This window comes from Meles meles, chromosome 7, assembly GCF_922984935.1.
Source record: "Meles meles chromosome 7, mMelMel3.1 paternal haplotype, whole genome shotgun sequence".
Taxonomy (NCBI): domain Eukaryota; kingdom Metazoa; phylum Chordata; class Mammalia; order Carnivora; family Mustelidae; genus Meles; species Meles meles.
Window position 1 is genome coordinate 73,446,113 of NC_060072.1, and position 15,512 is coordinate 73,461,624.

Consider the following 15,512-nt stretch of genomic DNA (forward strand, 5'->3'; position numbering starts at 1 on the left):
TGAAGGAGACTCCCTACCAGAGCCTAGGGCGTGTTTCTACCTCTGCGTCCGTGTCCGTGCACAGCCTGTGGACTTGAGGATGTTTCCTACCGTGGCTGTACCCCCAGGTAGGAGTGTCAGCAGGGCTCTGATCTTAGAGGGGGGGTGGAGCTGAGCTGTTCCCCGGCCGAGCCTGGGGTGGGGGGGAACTGGAGTGCACATTGCAGGTCGGGATATCTGACTCTGTCCTGTGTGGCAGTGACAGCTGTCACACTGCTGTTAGGGCTGGGGCCTACAAGCACGGCTGAGGCATGGGACCTTTCAGTCCCCCCGCAGGGACCCGCTGTATATACTATATGGAGCAGGTGGACCCCAGTTGTGGAAGACCCGTGCCCTCAGTCCTGACAGCAGTGGCCTGTGCAGGGGGGCGACCGGATCTGAGCATGCGCAGTGAGGGCCGGTCTTGGTGAATTGGACTTCCGCGGGGAGTACTGCGCATGCCCTGCCTTTAAGCTTGAGTTGTACGTTCAAATACCTGAGTCCCCTGTAGAAATGTTGGGTGGAGAGGGGGGCGGGAAGTCTGAAAAATGTGGGGAATTTATGAACTGCTTTTTGTGGGTAGACAGTCTCAGTGAAGAAAATTCAATTTTCGGCAGCTCAGACAGTCCATATGTTAAATCTCAGAGAAACTGAGGAGTGAGCAAAATGACAAAGTCAGTGGGAAGGACTTTTGGGGTTGGGGGGCTGTCTAGCTGTGTCTGCAGTGAGGCTGCCTCCTCTCTGTTCCCTTGAACTGCCGCTGGGGGGCAGGAGGGAAGCAGACAGCTGAGTTCCTCAAACTGCCCTTTCTCCCTTTCTCCCCCATCTGGTGGCCATCATCTCCTGCCTCCTGCTTATGTGAGGAGAAAGGTGCCCTCTCCCAGCCCCATCCTACGGGAGCAGCTCCTCAGGAAGTCCTTCGTGGAGTTTAGCCAACACTCCCTCTTGCTGCAGTTACTAAATGCAGAGTCTGTTTATAGCCCAAAGTGATGGGTAAGAAAATCCTCTTTTCTTTCTAACTCTTCCTTCCCACTCCTCCCTCAGCTACTCCACCTCTGGCCTCCTGTTCCCCAGCAAGTTTCAACGTTTCTCCAACCAGTTTTTCCAGCATCCTGTTCCATAAGCAGGTACTGTTGGGGGTGGGCTGGAGAGTGGGAGAAGGCAGCTGGGGATTCCTCTGTGAGCCACAGTGTCAGCACAAGTGATGACTAGCTAAGCAGCTGGCTGTGAAGTGGGTATGTGCCCGCATCCCGGGGTCAAGATGTGTCAGTAGCGGATCCCTGTGTTGTGCTGTGATGAGATCCTGCCTATGGCTGGTTGCACAAGCGAATTAATTAATGCTCCTCTGCTGTCTGGGAATGAGGAAGATCCAAGGGAGTTGGTGGTGCCAGTGTCTCAAAGCCCAAGAGCTCAGCTTTTCAGAGCCCAGAGTGTTACTGAGACCCCAGTTCGGCTGCCCATCACTCGAAATGCTCATACTGAAGACAAGTTTTGATTGCAAAGGAATATGAGCTTTATTCAGGAAGCCTGCCAGCTGGGGAGAATGCAGACTCTTTGTCCAAAGGCCAGCTCTGAGATTTCTCCCTGGCCCTGGGGTTATTAAAGGAGATCAGGGTAGTTAGTCAGTAAAGAGAGAATAGTGTTCTCTGAAATTTCTTGATTACAAGCAGACAAGATGGTGAGAGCTACAGAGAGCATCTCAGTGCCCTGAGGTTGTGCAAGACTCTTTGGTTTCTGTTTCATGATGTGCAGAAGGGCTCTGTCATTTTCTAGGAAATAATGCATGATCTATAGGGATGTGGAGAAACATTAGTTAATAATCATGTGGGCTCAGGGTGCTGACTAAAGCTTAAGAACTACTAGGTTGACTGCTGAGGCTTAGGAGCGTCAAGAGGTCACCTAAGAGTCTGTGAGAATGTGGGCATTCAGGCTGGTGTGCAAGGTGAGGGGTCTGAGATCTGGGAGCCCTGACTGAAGAGAGGGTGTGTGGGGTTGATGGGGAGGGGCAACAGTGGTTGGGCTCTTGAGGGTGGATGCCCTGGTGTCCTGAGCTGGGTGGAGGTGGATGGATAGGAGGACACCCCTCAGCCTAGGGAGGACTTCAGGCTCAGGCCTTGTCTTAGAACACATTCTCTCCAGTTGGCCCAGAGGGGAAGGGAGGAGAATGGGGAGAAGCCATTTCAGAGCAGTCCAGCCTCATTCCTTTCCCTCACCCTCCCTTACCAACCTAAGACCAGCTTCTCAATGGACCTTTCACGCTTATTACACACGTGCTGTGTGCAAAGACCTCCAAAGTGTTCTTTGGCCATTCGCACCCTGGTAACCAAGCATTGCCTTCCCCTTGCAGGCCAGGCAGATACTCAGACTCCTGTCTTGACCCTCAGGTCCAGACCCTCCTCTGAAGCCTGGGATCTGACACCTAGTTATTTGGGACAAGCACAGAGAAGCTGAAGAAGTAGGGAGAAGGGGAAGGTTGGGAGAGAGCCCCACAATGTTCCCGGACAGTAGGATTACTTACAGCAGCAAGAAGGATTAAAGCAGGAGGAGAGAAAGAACTTCCCAGGAGCAGACAGCGCTGCTTGTTTTCTGAAACAGAAATCCTGGGCCTGATAGGAGGAGGGACAGAATGAAAGGGACACATAGAGGGAGATCCTCTCCCAAGTAGTGCTGGGGTTCAGCAAGATATGGTGGGGCGGGGGGTGGGAGACCGCATACAGCAAACAGGCAGAAAGTGAGGTGAGACTCTGGGGGCAATCTTTGCCTTCCATGTGGAGACTGAAGTCCTGTCACACACACACAGGGTCTTTGCTAACCATGAGCCCTCTGCTGGGCTCTCAGCTGTCACTGCTTTGCAGGGAGAAAAAACCCACAGACTGTGCAAAGTCCTTTCTCTTCTGCAAACCTGTGCTGGGAGTGAGGGAGAGTCTAGCTTCAGCTGTAGTGGAGGCCGAGATGCTGGGATGACCCAATGGGGAACATTCACCATTTGCCTCTGCCCTCTCCTGAGACGGAGTGGCTTTGTGGAACCAGGTCATCAAGCCATCCTGAGATCCCAGGACTGCCAAGGGTCTCTTCCAAACAGGGGCACAGAAAAGCAGAGCTGTGAGCTGAACAAGCCCTGTCCCCTTGATGTCACTCAGGAGGAGGCGGGGCTCCCTGTGGTGTGTGGGACTTCCCCAGGTGGGACTGTAGGGCCCAGCAGGTTTTCCCTGGTCACCCTCTTCTTCTGCACACCACAGTTCATCACTCTGAGGATGGGGAAATGTCTCTTCAGCTCAGCATGTGACCTGGTCTGCCTGCAGGAAGAGGGTTAGGGGAGGACAGGCAGAGGGCAGGAGGAGAGAGAAGGGAGCAAATGTCCTTCTTTTCATTGGGTCTGAGCCCTGCCCTATTCCCTAGATTCTGAAGGATGGGAGAAGTGTGAAAGCAGATACAGAAATGACTAGAAATGAGCCAGAATGGTGGGATGCAGTAGGCTAGAGAGATGGAGGAAATGGGAAAGTGGATGTACTGGGTGGTGGGGAGTCTAGGGAGGTGAGCCAGGAGGGAGGGTGGCAGGCTGGGTTGGGGAGAAGGTTGTCCATGTGGGAGGGGACAGAGTGGGAGGTGGGCAGGGAAGTCGTCAGAGGGATGGGGGTGGACAGTGAGGGGAGGTGAAGGCACCAGGATGACAATGGCAGATGAAAACAGAGATGATCAGGGCGACCAGCTGTCTAGAAGGAGGACTGGAGGAGGATCCCACTGGGAGGAGGGGAAGCAGACAGCAGTTCCCCAGCAGTCAGCATCTGGGAGGATGTAGCAAGTAAAGGTTGTGTTTTTATGGTCCTTGGAAGGTCCCAGGAAGGTGAGGGTAGGACCTCCTGAGCCACTTCCCAGTCATTCTGAGGCCTGACTCTGGAGAGGAGCTGAGGAGGCCACTGGAGCATCAGGAGTAGGGGTGGGATCTCTGCTCCCCCCTAGCCTCAGGCACCTGCAGGGGATACTCATCTGGGTGAGGTTGGGCTGGGTTGCTTCCAGCTCTGAGCACAAAACCTAGTGGGATTTCCTTGAGGGATGGTTCAGTGTTCATAGGGTGATGAAATCTCTCCCTTGACCACTTAGCACAGCAATCCCTGTCCTACAACTGTCTCCTGCACTGTGTCCATAAAGAATGTTTTAAAATTGGTGTAATTCACAGAAGTAAAGACCATTTTCCATGGGACAGCGCTGTGGAGGCTGATGAACCCTTCAAGTCCATCTGATGCACAGGCACAGCGCTCCCCTGGAACATCAGGGCTACGGTCAGCAACAGTAAAGATTATATGGGAAATGTGACCTGTAAAGGGTCAAGAGGCAAGGTGGACCAGGAGAGGGTGATTGGGGCTGGGGAGTCAGATGGAGCTGGCCTAGTCAGAGATCAAGTTTCCCCAGGTGTGGGCAGCAGGTGGTCTGAGCCTGAAAGAGATGGGGTTTCTGTTTCAGGGACAGCAGGACTTGAAGGGTGTTGGGGAGATGCTCACAGTAGGGGTGGTTAAAGGAGGGGGTGACTCTCCATCGGTGGCCCCATTGCTGATGGAAGCTACACCTGTCTTAATCTCACACATTAGGTAAATTTTGTAAATCTTACTTTACAGGTGATAAAACAGGCTCAGAGAGGTGATGTCAAGGGCCCAATAAACACAGCATATGAAGAGGCAAAGGCAGGACTTGAACTCAGGTACTTGCTGGTGAGCTCTTGCTCGTCCCCCCACACAATAGGCAGAAGGTCTTACTCTTCTTTGTGTCTGCCTCGGCTACAGGCCTGGGGGTGCGTGTGGGGTGGGGGTGACAGTTAGGTGCTCTGAAGTGTTTTTTGTTTGAAGGACTGAGTTATCTCTGCATATTGCATTCCCACAGTGTGGGTCACAGTCCTAGAGACCCTGGTGGCAGGAAGGGGGATAAGGGAGGGGAGCTCCAGTGTGGGCCAGGAAACTGGAAATAGCTTTCCTTTGGGTGTTCCTGCTTTCCCCCAGATGTTCTAGATGTCAAGGATGTAGAGGACGGGACTCTGGATCATTAGAAGAATGGACTAGAGTGGTGTGCATGTGTGCACAAGTGTGTTTGATGAGTGTATGAGAATGTGTAAGTCTGGGTGTGCATGCCTGTCTGTTAATGAGTTTGTGAGTATGTATCTTTGTGTTGCATACACGCGAGAATGTCTGTGATGTGTGGGTGTGTATATGTGTGTAAATTGAGGATATGTATCTGTGTGTTTGCATGAGTGTGAGCATCTGTGTATTTGCATGTGTGTGTGTGTGGATGTATGTGTTTGTTTCCCTGGGGGAGCCTCAAGACTCAGCTGAAGATGTCTTTGATCTGATTTGAGGAAATTTCCAGCTGGTTCCAGGCTTTGCTATGGTGTGGGGGAGGAAGGAGGCCAGGGTCCTCCGCTGGGCCCCTGTGAGTCATCACCTCTGGGAGCTGGGGTGTCACCTGCTCTCCAACCATAAAGCAAATGCCAGATGGTCTTTCTGTGCCAGCAGCCCCAGGGCTGGGGACCAGAAAAGGGAGGGGCCTGGAGCAAGTGATAGCATTTCAGGGGCTGAAGGGAATAAGGCAGTGTAGGGGCGGGCCAGGCCAGCTAGAGGAGAAGGCCAATCAGCGGGGCATGCATAAATTTACTGAAGTGAGTTGCAATCCCATTGGCCACCTGTGTGTGGGCCGGGATCACCTCTATAAAGGCTGGTCTGTGAGGCTGCAAGGGGCAGGGGCGTAGTAGCAGGAGGAGTTAGGGTATCCGGTAGCAGGAGCCATTGGGAGCCATGAGGGTAGTGGTAGTGTCGGTGTTGTGGAGAGTGACAGTGCCCTTTTCATCTTCGGGAGCGGCAATGCTGGGAGCCTCGCCGCCGCGAGCAGCCTCGCCGCCCCAAGCAGCGGCACCGCCGGGATCGGCCTTGACAGGAGCGGCATTGCTGGAGGCTTCACCACCCCAAGCAGCGGTGCCGCTGGGAGTGGCCCCGTCCGGAGAGGCCTCATCACCAGCGGCCTCATCACAGCGGCCTCATCCCGGGGAGCGGCCTCATCTGCAGCAGCCTCGCCGCCCGAGCAGTGGCGCTGGTGGGAGCGGCTTTGTCAGGAGCAGCCTCATCAGGAGCGGCCTGTGGTACAGTGAGGGTGAGGAAGGGAGCCTCCAGGAGGGACCCCAGGGCAAGGAGGCGGTGGCCCCCAGCAAGGCTCAGGCACCTATCGGTCAGTTTGATTTCTAATGCAAGGGGCTCGGGCACCTACCGGTCAGTTTCATTTCTGATGCATGGCACGAAATAAAGCTTTGCTTGGTTTTCGTTTTGTGTCAGTCTCGTTCCTTTGATCACAGACCCTAACAGGCATGACAGTGGGAAGGGTGGCAGGAGGAGACTCCTGTGTTCGGAAATTCCTGGGATCTTGCAAGAGCCCCAGACCCTCCAGCCCAGGCAGCCCAGCTCTGTCTCAGCACCCAGGGCCCAGGGCTGGCTCTGCAGGGAGCGCTGGTCTCCGCTGCCCTCTTGTGGCCGCTGAGCCCTTCACAAGCCTCTGCTGAGAAGCTTCCCCTCAAGTCCTCAGGGCCTTGTCCCTTGCCCCCTAGTGGAAATTGCATTTATCAGGAAAAGAGATTTTTGATCTCCCAAGTCCATCTTTCCCCCAATCTCCTCTGGTTTCTGGAGGCACTCAGGATCTCCTGAAGGCTGGGGATGTCTTCCTGACATTTCACCCTCTTTGCCATTGACCCAAGTGTGAAGTTGTGATTTGGGGGATGGGCGGTGGAGACAAAGGGTTGAGATGAAGAGATTGAGCAGAGAGAGCAAATTCTCTTCCCCTTGGGCTCCATCTACAACCTTAGTGCCCAGGGTCATCTGGAGTTTTCAAAGAATGTGGCAGGGGTATGACAGTCGTGGAGAAAATGGGTTGGGAGCAGACCAGGCATTATGATTCTAGGCTTTTGTGAGTTCACACTTGAGCTCAGTCCATCAGCCTCAGCAGGGGATTTACTGGCAGGAGCCAGGGTGAGTAAAGATGGATGCTGGAGGGAGATGGCCTGTGTGACAGGTGCTGGCAGGACTCCTTATCTCTAGCTCTGGAGTCCTGTCCCCCGACCAGGCTGCCCTTGGCCCTCCCCTTCTAGTGCTCAGTGCTCATTAGTGACTGCCTGTCTTTAGAGAGACCCCCAGGGGACCAAGCTGTATTGGATGTGCAAGGAGAGGGGAGAGGACAAGGGAGGGGCAACAGGTAATGAGATAGGAGGAGGGGGTGGGATGACTGGGATTTGAGCTGGGGTCCTATGATCACTGAGATGCTAGGAGAGCTTGGCAGGAGACACTGTCCTGGGGGCAGATACTGAGGGGCTGAGGGTGAGTCAGTGGGTGTGGGAGTGGGGAGGAATATTGGAAGGGACTGAGTTCCACTTATTTAGAGGCTTATTTGGGGACACCTGGTGAAATAGGAGCCAATGACTTTATGCAGAGTTTCCATTGGACAAGGAAGGGTTACAGGTGCCAGAGGGGTAAAGGAGGGACGCACATAGATTCTGTTCCCCTTCCTGTACTTGCAGACCTGTCACAGCTCCTCCCTGGCCTGGGTATCCTCTGTGTGTCTGTCTGAGGGGTGCAGGGAGCTACTGGGCACTTCTCCTGTGGGATGCAGAGTGAGCTCCCAGGCTGTTTGTGGTGCACACAACCCCTCTCGCCCCTCAGCAAGGACCTCCAGTGAGCCTAACCCCTGTCCTCACTCCTCCTCTCAGAATGCCCAAGATGTAGAGGCAGCTGACTGAGGGGACCTGGAGTGCCTTTCCAGAATTTCCCGTGGCTCCCAGTGGATGCACTGGGGTAGGTCAGGGCCAAGCCTCAGTGCCTGACCAGGCAGCATAGCAGGCAGGGAGGAGACCTGCATCTAGAGTCCTGGAGAATCTTCTGTGAGGAGCAGAGAACTGCAGTGGAGCCGTGCTGTCCCCTAGATGGTCAGCCATCCATCCTCCACATGAAGGGCTGCCTGTTGTGTTCCCTCTGAGCCCTCACCCCCAGCCCACGCTCTGATAAAGGAGGCAGCTCTGTGAAGAAGAGGAGGAAGAGGAAGACTGACAGAGTGACTGGGACAGAAAGGACCCATATTTCAGCCAGGTCCTATAGACTGGGACCAAGAAGGCAGAGCCAGTCGGAACACCCATAACCCAAAACACCCAAAACGCCCATAAACAGTCAAGTGGGACTCAGTGGGCAGTGTAATGGAGAGATCAGGAGACAGAAGGAGACAAGGAGAGGAGCAAGAGGAGCCTTCAGAGAGCAGAGCAGAAGATCTGAGACAGATACAGAGACATGCAAGGTTAATGGTAGCAGAGACCCAGACTAGACACAGGCTCAGGGGCTGGGAAAGCCGTGGACCCAGAGCCCAAGACAGATCCATGGACATGAGGACAGCGTGAGTAGACCGCCGTAGAAGTATGCACAGAGAGGATCCTCTGTGTGTGTGTGTGTGTGTGTGTGTGTGTGTGTGTGTGTGTTTAACGCAGCAGTTCAGAGTTCTTGTCACAAAGCTGGAGTCCTCTAGTACTAAAGGAACTCCCCATGTCCCCTCCCTCTGCAGCCCCTGCCCTGAGCAGTAGGGGTGCGGGGAGACAGAAACCAGATGCAGGTTAGAGACAGACTGATTTGGGAAAGAAATAGCCAAGTCCAGACTAAGATCATAGGGAGAGAAACTGAGAGTGAGGAAGGGAGCAGAGAAAGGGACAGAGGACAGAGAGAGACAGAGGTGGAGAAGGAAACTGCTGGAGGCAGGGGTGCAGGAGAGACAGGGGAAGGGAGGGCACCTCTCACTGCAGGAGGGAGAGAAGGGTTGGGAGAGGCAGGGCTGTGGGGAAACAGATCATAGGCAGGAGGAGGCAAGCAGGCTCCTGTCTCCCCAGAGAGCTGGGATAGGCTGACACAACCTTGGGGTGAGGTGGGCAGGTGGCCATGTATGCTTCACAGGGTGACTTGTCCCTCTCTCCTGGGTTGAGTACAGTGAGCCTGTCCCCCAGCGTGCCACCTTCTTCCCAGTGGTGCTGACAATGTCCCCTGCAGAAGACTGGCTCATGATGGCTTCCCCTATGAGGGCCCCTTCCCAGACTGCAGGGCAACTCTGAGCCTCCTCACCAGGGCCACATGGGTGTCCTTTAGGGCGGGCCCAGTGTTTCCGAGGCTGGAGAAGAGGGTGAGGATCCTGCTGAGAAGCAGTATTTCCAGGGGAAAACGAGGTGGATGTGGGAAGACACAGTGGAGGGCATGCCCCGCCCCATGGCTCTGAAGGTCATTGTGAAAGTGACACTTGTAGCCTGTGACAGAAGGGGACATTCTCAGTGACTGTCAGAGCCCTGTGTCATTTTTCTGTGTGTTTGCTACAACCAGGTAGCAGTGTTCCCAGGACCATCCCCAGTCTAGTATGGTTGGGGCGGGGGCTGCTGGCATTTGTCTGAAATACTGGGTCAAGGGGTCCTGCCCTAGGGAGATGACAGTTGCCTCCCTGCCCACTCATATGCAGAGTAACCCAGTGACACTTAACCAGCACACAGCCATGGGTGCATAGGAGCAGGGCAAATTCAGAATCAGAGCCAGTGAGGTCATCAGGGAAGACTGCCTGGAGGAGGGGAGTCAGGAGGGGTGTAGAAGGAGAAACCCAGCAGGGCAGGGATGGAGGATAAGAGGAGGAGAAGCTCTCTCTGTTGCTTCTGAAGCAGGATGAGCCAATGAGCCAACCCTATGCCAGGCAGGAGACACCTGAGATGGGCGGAAATCAACAGCTGGACTGGGGCATCAGCATGAAGGGGAGAGGAGGGAGGCAGATGCTCACAGCAGGGCTGGGGGTTCTGAAGTTGCTGGAATTGGAAATGAGGACATTGGAGGGAGCCCTGAGATGTGTTAGGCAGTGATGTGTGTGTGCACAGCTGTCTAGAGAAGTGTGTGTCCAAGTGAGCATGATATACGTGTGTGTGTGTGTGTGTCTCAGGTCCTGGCATTGATCTACCCTACCTTCAAGGGAACTCCTTTCCAAAGTGGATTCTAAATTTCTTCTGCTGAATTTGAGCCCACCTCTATGGAGGCAGTTTCAAATGTCCAGGATGTGGTTCAGTGTGTTTCATAAAAGATGTGTGTCCACAGGGAAGGAGGAGGCTAAAAGTTTCAACTTGGAGAAAAAATGTAATTACGAGCTCCTGGGTGTATTACATGGAAGCCCTGGACATTCTGAACGTTATCACACTTCTAAGTGTGCACGGGAGCGGGATGAACCTTGGGGTGTTTGTGCTCACAGACAGGGTGACCATCCTGGCAGAGCACCTGCGTGTGGTCGTAAACAGAAGCCGTGCTTGGCGTCTTGCCACACACAAGACACTGCACCTTCTCCCCGTGTGGTACCATGTGTGCTGCAGTAGGTCCTTTGTAGCAAAAGGTGTCACACATGTCACATGTGAAGGGCCATCTGTGGAGGGCACTGTGGAGCGTGACTGCTGAGAGGAAGCTCTGGCCACCCTGGGAGAGGCTGTAGGGCTTGTGCACTGCGCCTCCTGTCCTGCGCGCCCTTGCAGTAGCTCACAGTGTCCTCATGCTTGCCGCACTGTGGGCACACCGCTGGGGGCTCCGCTCAGCTGAGGTCCTCAGGAGGCTCAGGGGCACCATGGTGGGCATTTCCATAGCAACCAGGGGACCTGGCCATCCTTGGAAACCGGGTGGATAGCCTCTGCCTCCGGAGCTTGTAGCTGTTCTGGAACTCCTTGATGCATAGGGTGCATGTGTAGGGCCCCTTGCTCTTCCTCTTTTTCTCCCAGACGGATGAGAGCCCGGTAATGGTGTCCATCGAGGATGTGGTTATGAAAGCAATGGTGGTGGCTGCCGTGATGGTGGTGGCAGAGATGGATGCGGCCTATACAGTGGGCAACAACACCAGTGGGTGGGGCAGGAGGCCCTTCAGAGCATTGTGTCCACTGTTGGGCCAGCTGGACTGGAGACACAACACTAAGGGCAGCAGAGATGGCAGTGGACTCCTTAGCAGCAGGGAAAACCAGGAGCAAGTCCACCTTGAGAACCTTGGCCTTGGTGCTGGGGTGTGGTCGAAGGCTCTGACACCTCCTATAATGCACTCTGGGAACAACCCTGGGAGGCCAAGAAGTGCGTCTGGAACTCAGCTCTAGCTTGCAGGGGGTCTAGGCATGCTCCTGAGGGGGCTAAAAGGAGTTGAGGAGGCTGCCCTCTCCATGGGGCCTTAGGGTGGGCAGTAGACTACAAAGGAACAGGAGATCAGGGCCTCTGCTAAGAAGATCAGGGGCTCAGCAGGGGCTGGAGGCACGTGGCCCATAGTGCCAAGGCTCAAGGCACCACTCCTGAACCGCTGATCTGTATCATGCCTAATGCAAGGCCCTAGGGCCTCCAGGCTGCCAGCCCACAGCAGGTGGCCAGTGGGAGATACGGAAAGCAGAGCCTGGGCCAGTTCTTTTTATTACCTGGTGTCTGGGGGTCCTGGGCTTCCCCCCAATCTCCCACCCTCTACCCAGCAGGCAGCGAATAGCACAAGGGAACAGGAGAAGGGATTGATCTGGGGACCAGATGTATGGATAGACAGACCCTTCCATGCACCTGCCCTTATTGCCCTCAAGCAGGTGACATCTGGGGAAATCCCAGCTGAGGCAGGGGACACAACATAGGACTATTGGAACAGACACAGATCAAACACCCAGATATTTTTCCTTCTGTTCTGTCATGACAGCCCTCCTTCCAATCCTGCCTGTCACCTTTGCTTCTAGGAATTCTGGCTCTGTAGTCTTGACTGGGCCACTCCTCCCCTACCCCACATAGCACCTGGAACACAGGAGGTGCTCTGTTTTGCCCTTGGTCCATGTCTCCTGCAGATGTGTTAGGACAGGGTCAGTGTGATTGGTAGGTTTTCCTCAGTTGTAGATTCTTCCTCAGATCTGAAGCGCTTCTTTCTGCTCCAAGTTCAATGCTCTGTTTTAGTATAGTTAGCATAGACTCTGTCCCTTTAGGAACCTGCTGTTGACCTCCTCTCCCCTCCCCCCACTTCCACCCCAAGTCTTTGAGGCACAGAACTGAGGGTTTAGAGGCATGTCAGCATTGACAAGTAGAGACAGTGCTGCCCCTTTCCTTGTGACCCATGGACTGTGGGCCCATCACTTGTGCATTCAGCCCTGGGTCTCTAAGTACTTCCTGCCTTCTCCACCTCTGAGAAGTTCTGCCTCTATTTGAAGATTAACATTCTGGAAAGGAGCAAGCACCTTCCTTTGATCACTGTTTCAGGGTCCTGGGGTCTCTTCAATATGACTGTCTAGAGCAGGAAGCTCTGCAGGCGGGACCACATGTTTACTTCCTCCAGTGCAAGGCTGATGCTCATTCAGTCAGAATATGCTGTGAACGCTGAGTGACTGTCTCAGGAAATCCGTCGTGGTGAAGCTTAAGACAAGTTCCTTTTAGTTTTATTCCTGGTGTGATTGGAAATGTGGCTGAGGGGCCAGGATGGATGGTGGTGGTTGAGGAACCTGTAGGAGATGCTGGGAGAGGCAGCTCTGTGGGGGCAGGTGCTTCTGTGCTTGATTACAGGACTGCTGAGTGGGCTCTTTCACTGGATCTGGGACTGGCCTACAAATCTCCACAGGCCGGGCTCCACCAGGCTCCCCACACTCTCCTCCTACCAGCTAGACCTCCTCCACACCCCAGACCTTGGAAAGTTTATTACTTCTAAATTCACAGCTAAAAACATCACCCAACAAAGCCCCATTTAAGCCTCAGTCCACCACCTCACCCATGCAGGGCCCCACTGGTCTTCCGTTGCCGACCTTTATCCTTGCTCCAGGATTCCAGCTAAACCACCTCCTTCCTACTTTCACATCCTTCCCAGTCCCCTTCTGCACTTTGGCCTCAACTCCCTGAGGCCCAGCCCTGTTAGTACTCATACCCCTGAGTCCCCTCCTCCAAGAGGAACTTTCCTCCCCAGGGCCTCAACTCCCTGAACGCACCCTTTGAGCTCTCCTCCAAGTCCTGGCTGTGCTTGGCCAAGCTCCTTCACTGTCCCTGGGTTTGGCTTGCATCTTCTTCCTGTTTCTCCTCTGAGACAGAGAAAGCCCATGGGTAAGTGACTTCTCCTATTTATAGAGTTGGCAGGAAACCGAGAAAAGTTGGAGGAAATCTTCCTCCAGGGAGGAAGATGGCTGGGCTAGGAATGCCACTGGCTATAGAAGTCCTGTGGGTTTGAGCAGAGGTTATTTTATGTCACCAGAGCTAGAGTTTGGTTGGGAGTTGCTAGACCAGTACCATGAGCATTTGGGAACGGCAGGTAGGTTTGTTTGGGTCAGAAGGATTTGGAAGCCTACACATTCTCCTCCAGCCCAGAAAGGTTCTCAGCTTTGATGAGCAAAATATGAGTTAGGGAGGTTATTTCTTGGTGCTTCTCCTCCAGCTTCCTTCCCACCTCTTTGTCCTGCCCTCCTGTGTGGTCTTTCCTTGCTCACCTGGTGCAGAGCTTCCTTTCTTCATCTTTGTCTTTTCCACAGGGCCCAGCACATAATATGCTTAGACATGTTCATGGAACGAATGAAGATTTTTTTCATTGGTCTTTGCTGCTTCCTTCGTGTTTTACCTTGTTTCTTACCGGAGATTCTGAAAGTCTCTGTGTCTTATCTTCTTAGGGAGGACTTTGGTGTGCACTTTGCAGAATAGCAGGTCCAGTGTGATAAGGGGGCTGCTCATTGTCAGAGAGTGTTAGAGGGTTTTCCCCCCAGGCTTAAGGAGCTAAATATCTATTTTTATACATGTTGAAAAAATCTCCATGCATTTCTTACATAATTTTAAAAAGTTATGGTGGGGATTGATTATAGACCATGTCAGGCTGTAGGAGGAAAGATTACCAAGGTCCCCTGGGGTGTGGCTGCCTTGTGCTCATTACAACTCTGAGTCATCAAGAGGTGGTTTGCTGTTATCACAAACATATTTTCAATCCTTTTTATTTCGAAGGCTCTTGGACCTTAAATGGTTCTCCACCTTCCCTGCCTCCAGACTGCCATGTACACTGCGGGCAGCACCCCAACCCCAGAAGCCCAGACAACACTGCACATCCATGCAGGACACCTGTGTTTTTTATTACACGTGGCCAATGTTGATTTCTAGGTTGTCCTTCTCTCGCCCTCTAGCAGCTCTTGGGCTGCTTCTCTCCATTATCAATTGATATGTACTTCCAGAAGGCAGATTCATTTTAACCTTAGTTGAAGCAAAACATGTAGAAAGGCCAATTTCTACACCAAGTATGTTCCAAATTGAAAAATAGGATTTTTGGATGATATTCATTTGGTTTAACCTCGTCCCTTTTTTCTTTGATTATCGCAGAAATCACAAAGCAGAGTGGGGTTGGGAAAGATCTAGGAAGAGGGATTCACAGTGTCCTGTAAAAAGAGGTGTCAGAGGCTCTTTGTTATAGATTCTGTTGCCTGAGCTGGGGTGAGGCAGGTGGTTCTTGGTGGAGATGTCGTATGGATGTATATTTGGAGAAGAGCTCAGGACTTTGAGGTGAATACAGCTTTCATATGACTGAGATCATCTGGTATCTTTTCTGCAACAAAACAAAACAAAACAAAACAATTAACTGTCCAAAGGAGATGGTGGTGTGGAGTAGCCACCAAGGGCTGCTTCAGAACCAACTCAAGCCTGGGGAGACAGGATGGAGAAACAGAGATAGCCGAGTCCTTTCACAGGAGGACAGAAGGACACACGTAAAGATATGAAGGAAGGTATCCAGAGAGACAGTTGGCCTTTCCTAAGCCACCTTGTGTGCAGTGTATTACTGAGAGTGTGTATTGGGAGGAGGTTCATCGTAGGAGGAGCCATGGGCTCTGACCACTCACAACTCCTAGTCTAACAGCAGACACAGAGTTGGTGATGGATAGGACCACTGGATGAATTTCTGGATTCTGTGCTTACAATGAAAGGAAGGATTTGGGTAAAAAACAAAGCTGTTTATAAGTCTTCTTGGATAAAATGACTGGATCAGTGCTCCCCTACATTATAGCTATAGTTTGGAAAATGAGATGGTTGGGCAGATGGATTACGTTCTACTGCTTTCTCCTGAGGACTTTTATTAGGTGCTCTGTGATGGCAGGATTTAGGATTGAGAAAATGGAGTAGAGAATCATAGGGGGAAATAGAAAAGAAAGTGATTTTCACTGTTGACATCAGTGTCTAATCCCTTAACTGAACACCCTTCCTGGCTTTCCCAGCTCTTTCTGCTTCCTGTTTAGAAAATCTCATTCTGGTTCTTCCTGGTAGCCCATCTAGGTTCTGAAGACCTCTAGAAGCTTAAGCTCAGGCTTTTCTGATTTGTCAAACTGACCTCTTGTTTTGCTGTGATGGCAATGTGAAGAATTTCCAGAACTAGATTCTGACTGAAACTAATCCTATAAATGTGTGAAATCACGAATGAGGAAGATGCATTTCACTATGTCTTTACTGACGTTATCCGAGAAGGACTGAGATAAG

At 52.8% G+C, this 15,512-nt stretch overlaps 3 protein-coding genes across 13 annotated transcripts in view; all 3 read left to right on the top strand.

The window, feature by feature from the left end:
* LOC123946621 (cationic amino acid transporter 3-like) overlaps positions 1 to 6,217 on the top strand; it is a 51,944-nt gene extending 45,727 nt beyond the window's left edge. For 7 of the 9 annotated variants that reach the window (XM_046012203.1, XM_046012197.1, XM_046012198.1 and 4 more), the window contains 3 exons: positions 1,063 to 1,145; positions 4,632 to 4,714; positions 5,857 to 6,217. In XM_046012203.1, coding sequence (XP_045868159.1) covers positions 1,063 to 1,145; positions 4,632 to 4,714; positions 5,857 to 6,148 — 458 coding nt within the window. In that variant the 3' untranslated portion in view covers positions 6,149 to 6,217. Of the gene's footprint in view, positions 1 to 52; positions 108 to 1,062; positions 1,146 to 4,631; positions 4,715 to 5,856 lie in introns of those variants that run through there. The other 2 variants (XM_046012204.1, XM_046012205.1) reach the window with 2 other exon arrangements.
* Positions 1 to 15,512, top strand: part of LOC123946625 (cationic amino acid transporter 3-like) — a 245,849-nt gene that overhangs the window by 114,468 nt on the left and 115,869 nt on the right. The window lies entirely within an intron of this gene.
* The window catches only part of LOC123946623 (cationic amino acid transporter 3-like), a 31,612-nt gene continuing 29,071 nt past the window's right edge, over positions 12,972 to 15,512 (top strand). For all 3 annotated transcript variants that reach the window (XM_046012210.1, XM_046012209.1, XM_046012206.1), the window contains exon 1: positions 12,972 to 13,115. The gene's annotated coding sequence lies outside the window, so the exon portion shown is untranslated. The remainder of the gene's footprint in view (positions 13,116 to 15,512) is intronic.